This window comes from Anabrus simplex, chromosome 12, assembly GCF_040414725.1.
Source record: "Anabrus simplex isolate iqAnaSimp1 chromosome 12, ASM4041472v1, whole genome shotgun sequence".
Lineage (NCBI taxonomy): Eukaryota > Metazoa > Arthropoda > Insecta > Orthoptera > Tettigoniidae > Anabrus > Anabrus simplex.
Window position 1 is genome coordinate 25,398,269 of NC_090276.1, and position 15,170 is coordinate 25,413,438.

The 15,170-nt window shown below is 38.0% G+C and overlaps 1 protein-coding gene across 1 annotated transcript in view; it reads left to right on the forward strand.

Moving 5' to 3' along the window:
- The window catches only part of LOC136884113 (locomotion-related protein Hikaru genki), a 376,982-nt gene that overhangs the window by 114,599 nt on the left and 247,213 nt on the right, over positions 1–15,170 (forward strand). Inside the window, exon 2 of the mRNA XM_067156151.2 lies at positions 10,874–11,080. Within this exon, the coding sequence (XP_067012252.1) occupies positions 10,874–11,080 (207 nt within the window). The remainder of the gene's footprint in view (positions 1–10,873; positions 11,081–15,170) is intronic.

Here is a 15,170-nt window from a genome sequence, read left to right on the forward strand (position 1 = left end):
TTCACTGAAACAAAATCTTATCGAACCCCCATATTATTATCTGGAAATTCTGAATTACTAGGCAAAGGGTACATATGTATACGTGACGAACAAACCTCAGCGAATCGCATGGTGAAATACAATTTTCATGTTCCTTTTGCGTGTGTAAATAAAATCACACCGAACCAATTTGATGATTGGGTCCTTTATACCATCAGGACTTCTTCACAATACTGAAAACGGGTGGAACTTTAGCTCATAAACGACCAACGGAACAGCCTAACCCGGAGGAACTGTCCGCACAACGTGTGAAACGGGAGATCTGATTTACGGGTGGTACAGGAAATTCGGGACAAGCGGGTATTATTTCTGGGGAGTGTAAATAGCCCGTGGAACGGCCAATCCCATTTGAGCACATCACGTTTACATTTACGCAATGGTCGTGGGAAGAAAGGTCTTATCACAGATATTTTCATTTAAGAAATATTTTCATTTTATATTTAAGAAATTGTGTTACGAGAAACTTCTATTACGCTCTCTCACAAGACTCTAACAGACACTTGAAGTGCGCCTGCGCTGTGAGTGAGTTTCTACATTGGTTGTTCCCCCTCCTGTCCCTTCCCCTTCCCTTCTCAAACGTAGTATTGGTGGCTGGTTGCATCCAGCGTTAGACTCTCACTGATTATTTGTCGCTCTCTTGAGCAACTACTGGGAGGTTCCTTTCGAACCCAAGGCTTCTAGGCTGCGAACATCGGAGCGTAAGTCGTGAGTGAATGTTGTATGTGTGTGTATTGAGTGAGAGGTTAATGCTTGTGGCCGCGAATGTGTGTGTAACTGGATTTGACTTGTGCTTCTGTGTGTGCTGTGCTGTTTGGATGGGCCGGGTTCGTAGTCCAGGGGCCTATGGCCAGTTGAAGGCCGTTTCTTTTTCTTTAATGTTAACGTTTAATATTACTTTCTAGTACTACTTGTTTCCATTATATTTTCTGGAGATAATAGATCTCCTGTTCTTTCTTGTACGTAAGAGGCCAATAGGAGTTTATTGGTTTACTTTTGAAAGAGTGCTTCAGTTATAATGTTGTACATATGTTGTTGTCAGTGAATAAAAGACAGATGGATTTACAGATGGAATGCTCCCTCACCTCGGTCCACCTAGCTTCCTCTCTGGGAATGTTCCTATTTTCCTAGGCCCTTATGTTAGCACCTTCTCAGTCTACAGAGCTGTTCACACTTCCATTGACGATCGGTTTAATGGCCATGTTAGACGAAGAAATGTTAAGTGTTGTCGACGTTAATACGATGTCGGCTCATCTTCTTCTTTTATCACAGCCCTGACTCTATCGGGGAGACTTTCTACCAGGTGTCGCGACGAGGTCTCTTACCCGTTGATTGTACGGTACCACGGGACCAGGCGAGGTGCCCGAACTGCCATGGGAGCCACACTGCCTCATTTCCTGGTTGCCCCTTTCTCAAAAAGTCAATTAGAACAGAATTCAGGCACGCACAACAATTACACTCACACATTACACCCCTGCCGCTCTTAAACCTCAAAATCCCGCCACCCTCGAACCCCGGTCTCCCGACCACCGTCTCCATCCACCAGCCCAATCAAGACATATCCACCCTCCTCCACCTACTCCTACTAAAGCTACTCTCACCAGAACACCCCTCCCCCAACTGCCCACCATGCCAAGCAGACAGCTTATCCTGCAATAATCTACTCCACCAAGAAAAACCCTGTTAAGTTCTCACTTCCTACAAGACTGACCTTCTACAAGCACTGGAACTTCGGGCACAACCAAGACGGAGTGCCACACACTGCAATTAATCTACATGTTGTTTTTTTTCAAATTTAACACCCCCAGACACTTATCTATACTTAATATTGTCATAGATAAGCTGCGACAATAACATACGGTGGAAGTTTTGCAAACTTCCTAACGCATCATACGGTAGGTAAACCCTATATGGTTATCATATAGAGCAAACCACACCGTACACGTTAATATACTGTGTCAGCTCGACGCTCCCGGGCACTCACACATTAAGCACACAAACACATATACACTTAACACTCACACGTGCAGACACACAAATATTGCCTTCGTATTTACGCAACACCGGGCGTAGTCACTCACTGGATGGCCCCCCACCCGCACATCAACTGCTTACCAAAAACCCAAAACTGTTTATAAAACCAACTAAAATAGTTCAAAACTACACAATAATATACAACAGACGCACACCCACCCGACAGAGGAGCCCGGAATAGCGCACCGGCATCGGTACGACACATACCACTTATCTTTTCTGAGATGGGTGGAACATACGGATAACCAGGGATGATGTCTCTTGACTGCTCGTCCTCTCGAAGGATGAGCGAAATGGTGCTCGGAAGTTTTTTCTACGTGAGACTTGGTGTTGTCTCACATAGGAATGGACGAAACTACAGCACCCGTTGTTAATACAGGGTGGTCGTAAACAACATGAACAGGGTATATGAGCGTTGGGGGTTGGTAATACTGATAAATAATTTGAAATAAATAATTCGATACCTTGCACCGTTGTCATATTTTCACCTGTTGGATTTGGCCAATCAGATCGCCTCGCGGGCTAATTCAAATGGGTTTTGCGAGGCGCTGTTGCTAAATCTGCACGTAACTTAAGACAAGCATGATAGCACCAGTCGAAGAATGAAATTTTGCTAGGTGAGAGTTTTGAGAGGATCGCGCCAAAACAAGTATGCTACGCTGAAACTGGCCGAAACAAGCGTGTTTGCAATTGATAATGATTTCCCAAGCCATTCTTCAGTCACGTACGGATTTAGCAACACCTACGGGCAAACAACATTTGAATTCGCCCGCGAACTCATCTGATTGGCTAATTTCAGGAGCTGTTAAAATGATTTTTTTTTCCAAATTATTTATCAGTAGAGCCCTTATGTTTATGGCATGTAATTTTTTTCTTTAAATGCTTTCCATGGAAAATACAAGTTAAGCATGGTTTTGTGAACAGTTACTAAAATTATCTTTACAATAGAGTCACGAAAGTTGCAAGAATAAGCCTTGCCAACGTAAACAGATCAGAGAGAACAGGTGTGTTATGGTGGTTTATGGGACTGTACAGAAATAAGGGATGGACTAGAAGTGCAGATAAGTTACGGTGTTTATTGTGTGAGAAGGTGTCTAATGACCCTCACTTGGTGACTGAACGTATAGCTTTACATAAAGTGAGAAGTAAGTTATTAAATCCTAGGGAGCAAGCTCTACTTAAGCAGGGAGACGAATGGAAAATCATAAAATGGGTGGCGAATGAATGGACCAGGACTGGAAATTTAAACAAACATTTATGTGCAGTAAAACATGTGTGATCAAACTGGATGAACAGAAGGGCCAAGTATCTTAAGAATTGCTAAAGAAGACATGGCGAATGTGGAATTAAGTGTTGCTCTATAATAGTGAGACAGTGGGTTAGGGTATTTTAAGTTAAAATTAGATTATTGCACAACTCAGCAGGCTGTGTAGAGCAGGAGGGATTAATAGAGGGAGTCATGATTAAGAGTAAGCAGGCAGATCAAGCATATGGAAACATGGCTCAAGGACAGTTTCTGCTTGCTCAGATGCGTGACATGGTCAAGTGCCGAATATGAGCTTCAATTTTGTCTTGTTCATTAGTTTTATTTAATGTAATGCTTGAGTTACTGTGTAAGAGATGTACGGATGTATGGGTTTAATTACTGTACGATCTGAGGAGATAAATAAATAATATGGTGACTAAAATTATGCAATTTTCACGGGTCATATAAAGTCATATTTTGGCTGTCTCAACGTGTTATGCCATTTTCCGGTAATTTTTCATATTATGATCATGTTTCTTCGTGAATTTTCTTGTTTTTGTCATATTTTTAAATCTTTTTATTCCATTTTCACATACCTGACTTCAGTCGTCTCAAATACGGATTTTTTGCATCTCCTAATTCTTGTCTGTAATTTCTTAGATTATATTTCTTAGAACTATACACTTATGCGAATTAGGAGGGTAATCTGAAAACAGAAGATCGTTCCAACTTGAAAACTTTAAAATATATGAAATTTCCTATTTTAATTCTTTCTGATCGTCCATCAAAATGTGACATATTTCATTCTGTGCAAAGTCGAGAGTTGCCTTTGAAATCAGTAATTAAATAAATTCAACATATAGTATTAAAATTATTATTATTATTACTCATTTATTATTATTATTATTATTATTATTATTATTATTATTATTATTATTATTGATGTTAATGATGATGCTTTTTGTTTAAAGGGGCCTAACATCGAAGGTGATTGGCCCTGTTATTATTATTATTAGTCTATTATTATTATTATTATTATTATTATTGAAAATTCTAGACTTTGAAAGTTTATTTTCAATATAATGTTAATTTAAACAGCGGCAAAATGTCATAAAGGTTTCGAAAATGTGACCAAAAAATTTTAAGTCATATTTATTGTGATATTTTAATTAATTTTTTGGTCATGAATGTTTGCATATATATATCTTATGCCTGTTACTCACGGTAAAATTTTCTTTCACAATTATTGTACAATAATTTAATTTTATAAAATATCTGTTGCTCACGGTCAAATTAAAGTTTTATGAAACCTTTTATAAAAGTTTTCATAAAATAGGAAATGTTCTATTCCGTAAAATTGATTTTACGAAACGAACCATTCAGCGAAGCTGACATCACGATGATGCTGGCGTTGCGTCTTGAGAGGATTGTGAAGCTCGATTGTAAACAAACACTTCTTTCTAAAATGGCAGGATCCGGGTGGACTAAGGAAGCTCTTGGTGTTTTACTGACGAATATCAGAAATATCCTCGTTTGTACGAAGTTAAAACGCCAATTTACCACAACAAAAATGCAAGAAGAGAGGCAGAAAACACAATCGCTGAATTCCTATATAAATGCTGGTCTTCTAACCTCAACTAATTTTGGACCAAAGACAGCAATCTTCTACCTTCTTCTCTTCTTTTGATCCAATCCCGAATCCAGCATTTCCTGGCACTTCTTTTCTTCCTTTTTTACCACTGTACAACATATAATTGCAGCTAAAGCAGCAAGTTTTGCTTTGTTTGTTGGTGCCATGCTCTCAAACACATTATAAGTTGAACAGCTGATTCTTAGTTTAAAAGTTTATCGATAGATGGCAGCACATACACATCTTAGTTCAGAAGCGAATTCATAGATGGCCATCCTGATGCTTCCACGGATTTTCTAAAATAATATATTACCGTGAGCAACACAACTTGTTTTCACCAAATTTTTATAAAATTAATTGTACAACAAATGTTACAAAACAGTTTGCCGTGAGCAATAGGCATTACATAAACATCCGATCCCTATTTTTCAGCATGACAAAGCCTCTAATGTTCATATACACGGTTCACTTAGTTTCCGACAACCCTGTAAACAACATCCATATATTTTCAAACAACAAGTTTTTATCGTATTGTTTCTTATATGAAGGATGTGGGGGAAAAAACAGCTAAATCAACTTTCGTCACAATCGAGTGAGCGACGATGTTCTGGGCGTCGGATCAAATTTAATTCAGTTTAATATATTTCGAAAATAACCTTTTTAACTTTTACTAGCTGATTTAATCTAGTTTAGGCAGTGTAAGCGTTGTGAGTAAGCTTGTAATAAATTGCATAGTTCTACGTAACCCTACAAACGTGACGGAGACGTCACCAAACGTCTTTTTTTAAATGTGAAGACTGGGTTACGGAATTTTAATTGTAATGGTAGGCCCTCTTGCCTACCATCAGTAACTGTCAAGTTGGGGAATTTTCATTATAATGGCAGACTCTCACTCTTCACCTGCCTTTTTTACATCCTCAGAAAGACTGCTTAAATGGCTTTCCGAATTGAAATCAACATAGGTCATTACAATGACTCCAGAATTGTGTATCGCGATTTAAAGTAACCATATGAAATACTCTAACTTAAATACGAGTAAAACGAATTTAAATTTAATAAAAGCCAGGGGGAAAAGACAACTCATTTTCGGGTTGGATTTCGAGTTATATAGTTAATTGTGGTGCTATAATTTGGAATAGGCCAAAATTGTAATTGTAGATCAGATCATGAATGTGACTCCTCCATTATTCCGTTAATTGTACCCTCTAATAAATCCAGTCAGCGTGTCAGAGTACGGATCGTATAACTGAAATACTATGATGAACCAGCGTGATATGTACCAGCAGTATCAGAAAATATATGAACCTGAGGAACTGTATGCTAGGGAAGAAAGCTATCTAACTCGCCTGCTATTTCCCGCCAATATTCAGGCAGGTTGTTATACACGGTACGCAGCAGTAATCCCTTCTATCGGAGACGAGTGGCAGCATACGAGACAAAGAACATCACAACAAACAATGGTCAACGTAATGTTACTGTTGATCAATTTTATGAGCTTTCATATTGCAGTCCTTCATATGTAGTCTCCTTCCATCTCTGAAATACCACTTTTATCATAGTCGGTACGGTAAAACCGTATAAATCATAATTGATCGAAAATTGTATTCTCTATAAATTCTGTTATGTAGTACTGTCCGGTAGGACCAGTAACATAGGTATGTAAGATTTAAATTGTATGTGCCTTCCCCTAAACTAGTTTCTTATTCTTCGACCCTATATAACGATTTTCATTAATTTCTGATTACCCATTTTCTCGTGGCTGGGCGTTGGTATGGACTTAGCAACAAAATTACAAATTCATGAATATCTCTGTTACGGTAAAAATGTATAAGATATAAATGATCGGAAATTTAATTCCATATAGCTTTAGTTATGCAGTGTTTATAGATAGGTCTGCTAATAACATACATATTTGAGAATTACATTTCAGGCCTTTCCCTAAACTACCATTTCGCTCAGTGTGATTAAAATAATTTATAGCCTAGAGTGTAGTGGCTCATTCCCCGACTTTACATTTTCATTAAATTCTCTTCAGCCATTTTCTCGTGATGCGTGTACACACAGACAGACAGACAGACAGACAGACAGACAGACAGACAGACAGACAGACAGACAGACAGACAGACAGACAGACAGACAGACAGACAGACAGACAGACAGACAGACAGACAGACAGACAGACAGACAGACAGACATAAATTACGGAAAATTAAAAAGTGCATTTCCTTGTTACTGTGGACACGACCAATATAGAAATACCATTCTTTTTCAATTCTGAACAATGTACAGATAAAACTCCTATTTTATATATATATATATTTGTTTATCTAGAAACGTTTTAAAATTAAAACTTTTTTCTGAGTTCTGGAGAAAGTTGACTTATCCTCTAACCTTTCTTTTATGAATTATAGACTAAGAGGTCTTAAGAAAAATATTCATTAGGCTGAAGAAAGAGAAGAAATGCTTCTATCTCGGCTTTAAGCTTTGCATGTCGAAGAGGAGGGGAACTTGTATTTCACCGCCATTATTAACTTTAGGAAAAAGTTTTTAGAAACACGGGACGTGGATCAACTTCACACGACGTCCATTTATACGGGCGTGTCTCATTAAACAAACCTTCTCTTTGGTGTCACGTTTTCTCCCTTTTGACGTTCAATGTCCTTAAAGAGGGCTGTTGTGAGCAAAGTTTAGTAGAGCATGCTTCTATTCACAAGCTCACATGGAGTGAAGTAGTGATCATTAAGTTCAACAGTGAGTTCTAATGCAGGAATAAACCGGTTTAGCACTTAGTATATAGTGGATTATAAAGGCTGCTGAAATGCAGTTGTAAAATATTTAACCCGTCAACGACGCTTTAAATAGATTGTACGTTTTTAAAAAAAAAGAAACGAGAAAATTAAAAATGGAATAATTTTCAACATGAAACTTGATGATGTCTCGCATAGGAACGGACGAAACTCCAGCACCCATTATGAATATACTGAAAAACATCCAGATATTTTCCAACAAGTTTGTATCGTATTCTTTCTTATTTGAAGGATCAGAACAACGGAAAATGAAGTAAATTAGAAATAATATACAAAAATTTTGCAGTTTGCATGCAGGTCATAAAGTACAAAGGTACAGTTAAGTGCGTTCGAAATCCGACAATCGATTTTTTCGATTTTCATCTTATCCCAACTATTTTTGGAGTCACTGGAGGCAACCAAGCTCATTTTATAATTTGACCGTGGGTTTTAGATCGCGTTCCTTCCTTACGCTACTTGAATTTCGAATTTTGAGATGAAAATATTATAACATGTAATCGTCCTTATTGACTACATGAGAAGAATATATATGTAGTTGAAACCACCTAATCAATACACGACACTACACTCTGAAAATATTAAAAAAGAAACACATTTCTAGCCCTTATGGAAAGAAACTAAATGTTGAAAACATCCTAGGGATATGAGCTACAAAATTTTCGTAAATCAAATATAATAAAGGATGAAAATATGAATCTGTTGTTTGAGAAACAGCAAAAGTCCAGAAGTGTATATTTTCCAAGAAGTTAAAAGATGTGTTTCTAACACAAACTAAATATGTAAGTATGATGACTGCTACACCCTTTGAAAGAACATTCCTCAGACCAGCTGTCCCTCATATTTTAAGAATTTTTTGCTTACAGGTATATTTTATATGGGATACTTTTTAACTTCGTCTTGTGCTATTTCTCAAATAAGAGTAAATAATTTACATTCTTTTCAACTTTTAAGAATTTTAATGCCCATAATATTTACTGGAATCCTTAAAATGAATAAATTTAACATTCCTAGGATCTTTATTTTAAATTTCAATAACCTTTTATGACAATAATGTTTCGTTTTTAGAAACACTATCGCTACGCCACTTTCATTTTTACCTTTAATATTTCTTAGCACATACACAAATACTTTCACTCTATTTCGTTTTCCATATCCTTCGTAACAATTAATCTTGGACATGTGTTAGTTTACAAAATATCGTATTTTTAAATTTAAAATATTAGGGTACGAAATCACTACAATTGTATCAATTCTGTTTAACATGGTGCATTTACGTTAAAGTTCGTAACTGTGCTCATAACTCAAAATGACCGAAAAATGGACTAGTGCTATTTCTCAAGCAATCGATTCATATATTCATTACTTATTTCAAAAATTACAGTCCTTTTATAAATCATCCTTATCTGGTCGATTGAATTGGCAGTTTGCCTTTCTTCTTGCACTACGAGCGCTAATGTGAGTCAATGCATTGTTTCACTTAAGCCCTGAAAACTACATTCGGTGCAGACATTTTTCAAAAATCAAAACCGCCTAAGGATATTGAACCAAGAAACACATTAGAGAAATAATTTTGAAATACGTTAATTTGGATGGGATTTGAATACAAAAGGAAAACGAGTAAAGAAACAAAAAAATTTAGGCAATATTTCCGGAACTGCATTTAAGCCGGAAGTGATTTTCTAAACTTGTTTTATAGTTCGAAATTTGAAATATTTCCGCGCCCTTTAGCTCTTCAACTTTCGGCACAATTGAAGGAATTGCTTAATTTTTACATTTTCGTAGTATGGGGACCCCTACTTTATCCGCTAAGAAATGTTTTCAAAATTAAATTAGTGGACATGTTTCGGATCGATCAATCAATCAATCAATCAATCAATCAATCAATCAATCAATCAATCAATCAATCAATCAATCAATCAATCAATCAATCAATCAATCAATCAATCAATCAATCAATCAATCAATCAATCAATCAATCAATCAATCAATCAATCAATCAATCAATCAATCAATCAATCAATCAATCAATCAATCCTGATCTGCATTTAGGGCAGTCGCCCAGGTGGCAGATTTCCTATCTATTGTTTTCCCAGCCCTTTCTTAAATGATCGCACGGAAGTTGGAAATTTATTGAACATCTCCTTTGTAATTATTTCAATCCCTAACTCCCTTTCCTATAAACGAATATTTACCCCAATTTGTCCTCTTGAATTCCAGCTTTATCTTCATATTGTAATCTTCCCTACTTCTAAACACACCATTCAAACTTATTCGTCTACTGATGTCATTCCACGCCATCTCTCCACTGACAGCTTGGAACATACCACGTCGCACCGACACAGATAGGTCTTATGGCGATTATGGCGATGATGGGATAGGCCTAGGAATATGAAGGAAGCGTCCGTGGCGTTAATTAAGGTACAGCCCCAGCATTTGCCTGCGCTGCCACTACCTCCCGGATGCAAGCTCACAGCTGCGCGTCACTAACCGCACGGCCAACTCACTCGGCAAGTGTCGTAGTTTAGTCCTAATATAAATCGCTTTCTTGTTGTATGTGTTTTCCGTAAGGTGGAATGCAAGTTCCATTTTTCTGGCTCTCTCGCCTGCTTTACCGAGCTCGTTAGGCTGTAGTATCTCACCAGGGTACTTGAATTTAACAACCTTATTTATTGTATCCTCTTTTGTTGTCATGATGTATATTGGGGCTTCTTTTTCACACTTTGTTTTACGTCGCACCTACACAGATAGGTCTTATGGCGACGATAGGGTGGGAAGGAAGCGGCCGTGGCCTTAATTAAGGTACAGCCCCGGAATTTTCTTGGTGTAAAAATGGGAAAACACGGAAAACCAGAGCTGCCGACAGTGGGGTTCGAACCTACAAACTCATAGCTGCGCGGCCATAACCTCACGACCAACTCGCCCGGTTGGGGCTTCTTTAATGTTTATTATTATTATTATTATTATTATTATTATTATTATTATTATTATTATTATTATTATTATTATTATTATTATTATTATTATTATTATTATTATTATTATTATTATTATTATTATTGTACTCTTTAATATTTTGCTACTGGGGTGTGAATTAAGTCTCGTCATTTCTTTCTGTTTCAGGTTGGAAAGGGGCAGGATGCCCACCGCCTGATCTCGCGCTCAACGGTACGGTCCGTGCTACGGCGGCGGACAGGCATCGCAGTGACTATGCTGAGGTCAAGGAGGTAAAGTTCTCGGGTGAGATCGGACCTCTTGGAGAGAAGCGTCTCTGTAAAATCAAGTGCATCGGAGGAGAATGGGTGGGCCCTCTGTGTCAGAACCATGACGGTGAGTAGCTTAAAGAGGATCTCCTGCAAACATTTCTAGAGAGCTGTTCTGTTTTAAAGCACACGCAACCTCTCGTGATGTTAATGTGTTTCAAGTAACGAACTTCATTCCGGTTCAGTATTGACTTAAAATATCTCAGATGAAATTCTAAAAGAATTTAATTATATTAAGTCCACCTTCTTCAATACACTTCAGCTATTATAATAAATAATGGTCGGTTTAAAAAGTTACATACCTATTACATATTTCGACCGAAATGCAAATGGCAGTTTTTGTGAAAATGTGCATAGCTTCAATATTAAAAATACACTCAACAAGTTTTGGCCAATATTGTATTAGATACGGTTGGACCAACACTTACAACTTAATTTGTCAAGCTTGAATCTACGTACATTTTAACAGATTTCCATTGTATTTGTTGAGTGTATTTGTAATATTGAAGCTATGTACATTTTTACATAAACTCCCATGGCATTTGTTGATTGGATTTTATCTCGGATTTTTATGTATCACTGTTTTTTTTTAAATGTCTTTCTTCTTTATGTTATTTTGCTGATGTCGACCTCTAAGCTAGGTCGAAACATGTCCTAGGTTTCTTTTTAAACAACTATGTAACTTTTTAAACAGACCCTTTAATAAATGGCAAAAGTGTATTGAATAGGTGGACTTAATATAACTAAAATCCTTTATAATTTTATTTTAGATATGTTAATGGTGGTTGTATTTTTAAGCTGAAGATGAATCGAGTTGTTATCTTTTAAATTCCACGGAACTTCTGGTAATATTGGTGGTGATTATATTTTTAAGGTTTATGTACAGATGGATAACCTTTCTCTCTTAATATTAGGCCTAGTCTTAGAAAAGAGTTTGGGATGTCTTCCGCTTCTTTTTCCTCCTCACCTCCTAACGATCAGCTAGAAGAGGTCAATCTAGAAAAGATCAAAATATACAAACCTACTATCCCATACTATAAAACGAAATACCGCCTTTAGGTAATTGAAATAATAGGGTTCGGAGCTCGTTGCACAGTACCTTGTCACTTTGTTGCCACCTGGAAGCGCAGTAATGGATTTCCACCATATTTTTCTCTCACTAACTTTTTCCTTCCTAAATCCTTTCTGCTCTATAGATCATTCCATGCTATATACATTTCCATTTATTTAGTAACAAACTCCTGTATTTACAGGCTACCATCAAAAGTAAAACATATAAAAATTTATCATTGCAGTTCTATTTATTGAAGAAAACTCTAAATTATAAGGAAGATATGCTAAACAGCTTAATTAGTGCTGCAGAGGTGATAACTCTAATTAAGTAGTTATTTTAATAACTCACAGGAAAAAAGCCTCATCTGTTTTTCTCACTTTCATAATACAATATAAAGTACATTGTGATATTCCCTAATCACGAGGAACCATGGGTGTCTAAAAGGAGGGAGGGGTGTTCACGCCTTTCAGGTCCATAAGAACGGCCTGTACGATACGAAGAAGATTCGTGAAGAGCTACGAGAACGTGAATTCACCTCTTAGTGTTCATTACCACAAAAAGGACGCGGAGTACAATTTTACAAAGAGTATACACCAGCAAACTGTTGGGTGCGAGATCGTACCGGACTGTCTTGTAACAAGTGGAGGGAGACTATAAAGAGGACTGCTAATGTTTCTGCGGTGCGCTCGGTGCCAGGCAGATCGCTGGACAACAAACTCTGTCGGCATTTCCACGGAGAGGAACAAACTCTTGGTCATGTCCTGGGATTCTGCGCAACCAGGGAGCTCCTAAGAAACACGCGGCAACACCGGAATAGATCCTTCATTGCTGAAGAACTGAGAAAGGAGGAGTTCAATGTACATAAGAAGGTACACGGATTGGCCTTAAACAGTTGTTTGCAGAGAATTTCTTCCAATGATGGTCATTTCTCCAAGACTCCATCAAGATCCTGAGGCCCCACAGTGAGTATTATTTGGCAAATGACTCCTCTCCGTATATAATTAGGGCATTCATTGCTTCGACAACATTTTCGGTAATAACTCACGGTCTAGGACGTTTGTATGACTACCATGCATTATTTTTTCCAATGTACTTTCCAAACGGTATTGTCTAATTATTATCGAGATACGTTCCCGTCTGTAAACCTTTCATTTCTAAAGCTTACCTATTATGGTTCCCAGGGATTACGTACTGCGTCTGTGACATGCGGATATCAACATAGGGTTCAATTACTCACTCTATTTAACTGTGTACTAGCGCCTCCTCTCATTTTCCTCGCGAATTCTGTTAACTAATTCCTCATCGAGCCCTGTGTTATTAAGCAGGTTTGAAAGACCAAAAGTATAAGTATTTAAGTTTCACACTCTTCATGGCTGCATAATCTACCGTACTTGGTTAGATTCTCGCCTTCTGTGCTCAAAAGGAGCGGAATCACATCTCGCTGAAAGTGGTTGGCGTTTAATAGTACTTAAGACTCGTGTTCGTAGATTTATAGGTGGACCGAGCTCGATAGCTGCAGTCGCTTAAGTGCGCCCAGTATCCAGTATTCGGGAGATAATGGGTTCGAATCCCACAGTCGGCAGCCCTGAAGATGGTTTTCCATGGTTTCCCATTTTCATACCTTAATTAAGGCCACGGCCGCTTTCTTCCCAGTCCTAGCTCTTTCCTGTCCCATCGTCGCCCTAAGACATAACTGTGTCGATGCGACGTAAAGCCAATAGCAGAAAGAATATAGTTGCGCTGATGAATTTTTTTTCAAGTCAAAATACTGACACTTCGGCATCTCGAATAACTGACACTATTTGCTACTACCAGGTGTATGCACAAGTCTTTTCTGGTTTAACTAAGAGATGGCGCCAGCCAACAGTACGCAGCGTATGAATTTGACTCATACGTCAGTTTGTTCGTCTGACATTAACCTACCAACACACACAAGTCGAGTCCGCCTAAAACTAGCATCTGTGTTGTATCGTTCAGTGATCATGTCGACGTTTGTGCCCGAATAAGAACATTTGCGGCACGCATTGCTTTTCTTATTTAATCAAAAGGAAAAGGCTATGGAAAGTCATCGTTTGGTAGTAGAGACAGATAGTGGACGCGCTCCATCGATTAGAACATGTGGGACATAGGTTTAGACAATTTAAACGTAGTGATTTCAATGTGAAAGACAGTGCGCGCTCCGGTAGAGCACAAAAATGCAAAGACGAACAAGCCCGGCGTAACCGTTAATGCAAAACGCTATCGCTAACAAATGATTAATTTAAAGCACGCATTGATGGAAAGGCGACCGGAATGGGCCAAAAAACCTGGCAAAGTAATTTTGTTATACGAAAATGCGCCGTCTTACACAGAAAAACCAGGGAAATACACCTCAAAATCATTTAAGATGGGTCATCCTTCCGCACCCGCCGTACATACTCGACCTGGGGCCAACTGACTACCAACCTCTTCGCATCATGCGCTCGCAGAGCAGCACTTCGGCAATTTCGAGGAAGTTGGGAAAATGGCTCGACGAATGGTTAGCCACAAAAGACAAGCAGTTTTTTCGGCATGGTATTCATAACTTACCTGGAAAATGAGCGAAGTGTGCGGAAGCCGATGGCTAATATTTTGAATAAACGAAAAATGAACTTTCCTTGAAAATCACGCGTTTTCCTTACCACAAACCCGGAAAACTTATGCGTACTCCTGGCAGTCTGAATTTCTTTCTTCGACGTATTCGTGAGAAGCTACTGTGGAGGACAAAACACTTCTACTTCCCTTTAGAATAGTGGATGATAAATAGCCATGTGATCATGTGCGTACCATTGTGTTGCCCTTGATCTTTCATACCTGTCCATGCTCCTCGTCGAGTATCAAGGTATGATAGATCCTAATCAGTAATCACGTTCAAGTGATGCAGGTCTCAAGAGCAGTGCTTAATAGCTTCATAAATACTTGTGTGCATAAGATATGTCTGATGATCTATGTTTAGTTAATGGGACCATGGCGTGTAAGTCTTCAAATGTTCACGATTTGGTTTTCTTCACTTCAATGACTAGAGAGAGTTTTCCTGAATTTGGAAGTATTTATAATTCTAGCTGTTACCCCCGACTTAGCTCAC